Consider the following 6,959-nt stretch of genomic DNA (forward strand, 5'->3'; position numbering starts at 1 on the left):
AAATGACTGCACCTTCCTTCCAGGCTCTAACTGCTTCTCTCCCATCTGTGGGTGAAGTGGTGTCAAGCCATACCCAGGTCAGGGCCCTTCAGAAAGACCTCCAAGGCATTAAAGACAAGTACCCACCCCACCCAGGCAGCTTGCTCCCACGACAAGCTGACAGGAGTCACGTGCAGCCAGTTGTCTTTTGCCAGGAGGGTGCAGGTGCTGGCTGCAGCCTGAGCTCCAGGGGCCACGTTCTTGGCCCCAGGCACTTAACCATCTGCAGGACAAGAGAAAGGATACTCCTGTAGGCCGTGGTGAAGTCCTGATTCAACATCCAGTCCAGAATGCTGGCGACATCCGACTTAAGCGGGTGCCCTGTGCAGGTGTAGACGGTCTCCTCTGTCACCTTCCCAAAGGCCATGCTGGTGCTCTGTGCAGACAGAGGGGGTAGTCACCAGGCTGCTGCGGCCACCGCACAGTGGGCAAGTCAGGGGAACACTGCTGAGGCAGCAAGGCGGGTGGGCAACAGGACGGCTTGAACTCCGTCTGTGTTTTTGAGTTTTTTGGGGGGCGGATAACATGTCTTTTATTGAAGTATAGTTGATTTACAATGTTATGTTAGTTTCAGGTATACAGCAAAGTGATTCACATTTATATGCATGATCTTTTTCAGATATTCTTCCACCCTTCCTATAGGTTATTACAAGATACTGAATATGCAGTATCTTTCCCTGTGCTATACTGTAGGAACTTGTTCATCTATCTTATATATAGTAGGGTGTATCTGGCTAATCCCAAACTCCTAATTTATCCCTCCCCCCGCCCTTTGGTATCCATGTTTGTTTTCTATGTCTGTGAGTCTGTTTCTGTTTTGTAAGTAAGTTCCTTTGTATCATACTTTAGATTCTACATATAAGTGATGTCATATGATATTTGTCTGACTTACTTAGTATGGTATTCTCTAGGTCCATCATGTTGCAAATGGCATTATTCATTTTCATGGCTGAGTAGTATTCCACTGTGTATATATACCACATCTTTATCTAGTCAGTGGACATGCAGGTTGCTTCCATGTCTTGGCTATTGTCAATAGTGCTGCTGTGAACACTGGGGTGCATGTATCTTTTTAAATTAGAGTTTTCTCCAGATATATGCCCATGAGTGGGATTGCTGGATCATATGGTAACTTTGTTTTTAGTTTTTTAAGGAACCTCCATACTGTTTTCCATAGCGGCAGCACCAAATTCCTACCAACAGTGTAGGAGGGTCGAACCTGGTATTTGTTACATTGGTAAGAGCTGGCCTCATCAGAGGATGCTGCTGCTTGTCGGCTAAGTTACTGCTGCAGAATCCGTCCCTATCTTTCCCTTGTTTGTAACACATCATTCTTTCAATTAATCGAAACACAAAGGTGGGGGTACACTTTGACATCTTACGAGATCAAGGTCTTACCAGCTTTAGATTTCTGAACTAACAGATCGGTCATGCAGTTGCCTGCATGTCTTTCTTGAACAACTGTTCTGAATCAACAACTCAAGATTTGCTTGAGGTAGTCCCGTACCTGCAAAATGTTCAGAGCCCTTCGCATATCTCCACTGGAAAGAGTCACCAGTGCTTTCATCCCATCTTCACTTATATCAACTCTGAAAGAAAAGAGGCAGAAGGGGTTAGAGGCCCCTGAGAGCACAAGCGTTCACCAGCGGAACAAGATGGCCTGGGATGATTAAGGCTTTGAAACAATGAGAGAAAAAAAGGGAAGGAGAGAGTTAACAACACTCTCCCGATCTACAGGATCCAGAATTCACTCTGGCTTTTGGGGGCGGGGGATGTGGGCCTCACATTAGTAGTCACAGCCTACTCAAAGTCTAGAAAGACCCTTATTTAGGACCAACCATTGCTACACTGAGCAACTGGCTTTGAATTATGTTCTCTGGAGAGGACAGAGCACTAGCTGAGATCTGCAGCCGAAGAGCAAAGTACCTCCTTTCAAATAAGCAGCAGCTCAGGCTGGCTACTTGCTTGGCACCTGATTGCACAGAAGGTGATGTCTCAGTACTTTCCCTTCTAGTCAAAAAAGGCTAGAGGCGTCTTAGCAGAAGGGACTTGGCAGCACACAGTTCCCAATGACAAAAGAAGAGTAGGAGGAAATTGGGACAGCTTCCAGGGGAGGAGGATGGAATCAGGAGAAGAACCAAATGACTTCCGTGAAGGATGTCTGAGGTACCCAGGCGGCGAACCGAGGGTGAGGCGTACCCTGTGCAAGGCTTCCCCCTAAGTTGTTCACAAACGTTGTATCACCTTTAGATGTAAACCAGCCAGTCGCCTTACACTACACACACTCTGTCCCCGAGGCCCTCCCTTTTCCCTGCTGCTCAGTATACTCACTTTTCTTCTCCTACGACATGTTCCAGGCGGGGAACCATGAGTTCGGGAGTCAGGGGACCGAATCGGAACCTTGTACACCGGGACTGCAAGGCGGGGATGATCTTTGACAGATAGTTACAGATGAGGCAGAATCTGGTATTTTCAGTGAATTTCTCAATCACTGGCAAGGGAAAAGAAAACCACCTCACATTCATTCTGATTCTTCAAAGGACCCAGAAACCCTGAACTTTTCCATAGTCACGTGAAGGGCACAGGAAACAAGAATACAAACAAGTGCGGATGCTACTGTAATAAGAGAGGGTGTTCCCTGGAGGGTCAGGACTGCAAACAGCTCTTTCCAAAGCTGACAAACATGCCACCTCCACAGGACTGTATAAAACATTTCCTTTTTCATGATTCGCCGTGGATTCTGGCACTCCTGCCATTCCATTCCATTAAGATCTGAAACCCAGTATTCCTGCCCTTTTGCATAAAGTTTTACTTGGCACACTGATGGTGCTCCGCCTTCTAGTGGGCGGGGGGTGGCGTTTGCAGACTTCCCAGTGGACCTTGTCTCAAACCCTCAGAGCGTTCATTCTCAAGAGCATTAGAGATGCTGATGACACCAGTTTCATTCTGAAGGTACCAATGTTCTCACACTGGGATCTGCCCAGACTGACAGTCACTCTTACGGAACAAGAGGCTGAAGAGAGGCTGCCAAAGCCTCTCGGACCAGAAGATACTCTAACTGTCCTCCTCCTCTTACACATGGGCTGCAATCCACTCCTCCCCAGAACTAAAGATTGTTCTCCCCTCCTTGCTGTTTACAGCACAGTCTTAATGAGAGAGATAAACAATGTCCTTGAAAACTAACTGCACAGGCCCCGCGAAACCAACAAATCACAGGATACGCTCCCTTCCCTGCCGAAGCACTCACTTGGCAAGCAGGAAAGTAATGTCAGCTTTCTGAGTGCAACTAAATTTCCAGTATTATTTTCCTGGCTATTTTGTATCGAAGGGTACCAACAGCAGAAAGGTCTACCTAGTGGTTTAGGAATGAAAGACTTCCCATATCCTCCCATCAAACAGGACAAATTCCCAACCTGGAAATTGAACCCAGTGGAAAAGGAGGATGAAACACCAGTGTCTGGTCATACCTGACAGTCCCCAAAGGGCTTATGTCTTTAAGCTACTGAAAGGGGAAACCCCCAACACAGAGGTCTTGGTCTAGATCGTCAGGTAGGATACACCGTGAAAGGTATACAGAGGTTCCCTGGGCCCAGAAGGTGAACGAAAACTGAAAACAAGCCATGTCAGATCTCACATCCAAAGTCCTAATTCTCCTTCCAAACACTCCTCAGCGAACACACCAGACACGGCAGCGCTCCTCACCTCTCCGCAAGGCATTCTGGGCGTCCTGAGTCATGGCATCAGCTTCATCCAAGATCACTAGTTTGAAGCCTTTCCTAGGAAAACAAATGGTACCACTGAAAGGTTTCTTCAATCTCACTTCAACTTCCAGGCCCAAACCTACACCTTCACATTTGTGCCATCAGGCCCTTTGTCATAAATTTCTTTTCTTCTAGAATTCTGACCAAAGCAGATGTCTGTGGTCACACAGAGCAAATGCCTCATCACTCCTTCATGTCCTAAAGGGAAGGGAGGTCTAATTTCTGTATTTCTGTTACACTGTGTCCTCTGGAGCCTTCATCTTTCTTCTGCACAGCAACCTATTATTTTAGTGCTGCTTTTCCCCACCAACTTCACTTAAACCTGTCTTTTTCTTTTTCTTTTTTCACCACCATCCTCATCCTAGTAATGCATCCTGATTTCAAATCATTTTTGTTTAAATTCAAACTAGTTCATCCAGTCTTAGGATGCAGTCAGTCCTCAGTTAACCAATAAAAAAAATTAATGCTTCCCCAGAGAACCTGCTAATACAGATTTAGATAATATTTCTTACTAGGTAATATTATCTATTTTTTAGATAATATTCCTGTACTTTATCTCTTTTTCATGGCTGCTTTTGACCAAGTCTTTTTTTTTTTTTAACCTTTACAGACTGGCAAAGGAGAAGATTTAAAAGATTAAACTCTATCATCTCACTGATCAGAATCTTTAGGGAGAGAAATTATGCAAAGAATTCTTACTTAAATATTGTCCTTGTGCTAGCAAAGCTCAGGATTGGCCCCCGAACGATGTCTATCCCTCGGTCATCTGAAGCATTCAGCTAAATGTGAAAGAGAGAAGCCAGAATAAACAGAAAACCTGCTGGTGTGCTGTCTATGAATTAATGTATCTTTTCATCAGTCCTGCTCAGCAAGCTAGGTTTCTAGGTCTTAGGACAGACAAGAGAGAATCATTAAAAACAAGATCACTGTTATATTTAAAACTCACAACTCACTAGATCATTACATTATATTTTGAAAGGCATATGATTGTCTTTCCTCCCCTTTCTGAGGACAATCACGGACACACTCTGGAGGAATAATTAATTGGTCTGGTCACAGTGAACAGTACCTCTGGCACGAGCAGAATGATGCTAATTTTAGCTACCACATCCCAGAGCAACCCGGAAGTTACCTAGTTTTTAGTACACTGAAGTAAGAATACTGGTGGCAGCAAGATTCTAAGATCTATAACAAAAAAATAAGCATTTTTTTCCTTACAATGGACAATACGTAGAATTTCATAATCTAAGTGCATCAGTCAAGTCCCAGCGGTAAACAGATGGCACACTCAAATGCAGTAATTGGAAGAGAATTAAATGAAGAGATATTTTCAAAAGTGCTGGTGGGGTGTGGGGAAACCACAAGGGCTATGCAATACCTCAGGGGCTACTGGGGCCCATTACCACCCCCAAGTCTTAAAGGTTGGGTGGGAGAGTGGTGCGCCCTGTAGTGAGGATGCTGTCAGACTGTGCTGACCCCCAGGGCAGGAGCAGGCATCATTCTCCTTTCCCCATCTCCTGCCAGGGCCCCTCCTGGCCAAACCTAACCAGAAGCCAGAGGGCAAAGGAGGCTGTAATCAACAGCTCAGCCTTCTGAGTGGAGAAACATGGAGAAAGGGGCCCATGGAGAGAGTCAGCAACCAAGAGACCACTGAGTGTTGGGTGAAAGTTGGCAATGGCAGAAAAGATAACCTAGCCCTACCGCAGTCCTGTAGCTAACACCAATCCAAGCCAAAATGTCAATTACAGAAAACAGTGAATTAAAATATTTTATGCCAGCTTCTTTCCCAGCCACCAAAAACCAGCAGGGCAGCTAACTTGTAAAGTAAAACGAAAGTAGCAGAACTAAAAGCAGGAGACTGGAGTCCTTTGAGAGTAAGAATAACCCTCCCATTTACCTCCAAGACCATGGAGCCGAATTCCTTATCTTTGTACAGCTGTTTAGCACAGGCTAGGATGGTGGATGTCTTTCCTGTCCCAGGAGGACCATAGAGAAGCAGGTGTGGCAGGCGGTCCTCACTGATAAACTTCTGAACTGAACGTTGGGGGGAAAAAGAGAGACGCCATCAGTCTCTGAAAGTCACCTCATTCACTGTGGGCCCTTGAGTTGGGCTGAAGGCATTTCAACCCTATGTTCAAATCAAGAGGCAGATGCAGGAATGAAAAAGCTGTAGGACTCAACTATTAAAGCCACATCCCATAAAGCTTATCTTCAAAGTTGTTATTCAACAGAGACAACAGTCCTAAGACATTAACACAGGTTGTTCAACTAGGATAACAGCAATTGACACATGGATACTTACTGGTGCTCAAGATGTCCTGATGAGAAATGAGATCATCCAGTGTCTGTGGACGGTATTTTTCAACCCTGAAAATTCAGCATGGATTACAAAATACATAAATGCAAGGATATTTTGTTATGTGCAAAAGAAACCTTTCACGTCCTAACTAAAACAGGAAGAGATACAAAGCCCTTTACCCAGTGGTTCTCAACCAGGGGCAGTTCTGTCCTCCAAGGAATTCTTGACATTATCTGGAGACATTTTCCATTGTCACAACTGGGTGGAGGGTGCTAGTGGCATCTTGTGGCTCGGCACCAGGGATGTTGTCAAACATCCCACAGTGCACAGTGGGAATGGGGAAGCTGGCAAAAGCTCTAAATAGAATGGAACGGGGCTGGGGAGTTGAGGAGTGTCGAGGCGAACTTCTGTGGCTCCGCCCCGGCCGCAGGTCCGGGAGAGGCGGGGCGAGGTCGGGCTGGGGACCGGCCACTTGTCCACCTGGGCCACCGCCCCCGCGGGCGGCCCACTCCCTTCCCCGCAGCCGCGCCTCCTCCTACCAGGGCAGGTTCCTGATCTTGGCTGCCTCGGGCTGCTGCTGCTGCTTGTGCGCTGACGTCTCCATGACGGGGTGATGAAGGTGTCCGGGTCCGCTGGGGCTGTCGCTTCTCCCAGGGGGCTGCACCGCGACCAGCCGCGAGACCTGACCCCGGGACCCTCGGACTTGGAGTTCGCGCGCAAAAGCAAGTCTCGCGAGATTCAGCCTTTAGCTTCCGACTTCCTCCCTCGGTCCCGCCCCCTCCTCCATTGCTGAGGTCCCTGTTGCCTGGTTACCGGGAGTCGCCGGCTTCCAGCCTCGCTCGGATTCCGCCATTCTCGCT

The 6,959-nt window shown here is 46.9% G+C and overlaps 2 protein-coding genes across 4 annotated transcripts in view; one reads left to right on the forward strand and one right to left on the reverse strand.

Moving 5' to 3' along the window:
- Nucleotides 1–4,447, forward strand: part of WSB2 (WD repeat and SOCS box containing 2) — a 26,581-nt gene extending 22,134 nt beyond the window's left edge. For both annotated transcript variants that reach the window (XM_074356109.1, XM_010963612.3), the window contains one exon: nucleotides 4,411–4,447. In XM_074356109.1, the coding sequence (XP_074212210.1) occupies nucleotides 4,411–4,432 (22 nt within the window). In that variant the 3' untranslated portion in view covers nucleotides 4,433–4,447. The remainder of the gene's footprint in view (nucleotides 1–4,410) is intronic.
- RFC5 (replication factor C subunit 5) overlaps nucleotides 1–6,836 on the reverse strand; it is a 9,708-nt gene extending 2,872 nt beyond the window's left edge. Inside the window, exons 1-8 of one of the 2 annotated variants that reach the window (XM_010963611.3) lie at nucleotides 6,639–6,836; nucleotides 6,103–6,167; nucleotides 5,698–5,834; nucleotides 4,500–4,579; nucleotides 3,742–3,815; nucleotides 2,371–2,530; nucleotides 1,547–1,628; nucleotides 286–415 (exon numbers count right to left, since the gene is read on the reverse strand). In XM_010963611.3, the coding sequence (XP_010961913.1) occupies nucleotides 286–415; nucleotides 1,547–1,628; nucleotides 2,371–2,530; nucleotides 3,742–3,815; nucleotides 4,500–4,579; nucleotides 5,698–5,834; nucleotides 6,103–6,167; nucleotides 6,639–6,703 (793 nt within the window). In that variant the 5' untranslated portion in view covers nucleotides 6,704–6,836. The other variant, XM_045523113.2, reaches the window with a different exon arrangement.
- Nucleotides 6,837–6,959: the final 123 nt, after the last annotated feature.

This window comes from Camelus bactrianus, chromosome 32, assembly GCF_048773025.1.
Source record: "Camelus bactrianus isolate YW-2024 breed Bactrian camel chromosome 32, ASM4877302v1, whole genome shotgun sequence".
NCBI lineage: Eukaryota > Metazoa > Chordata > Mammalia > Artiodactyla > Camelidae > Camelus > Camelus bactrianus.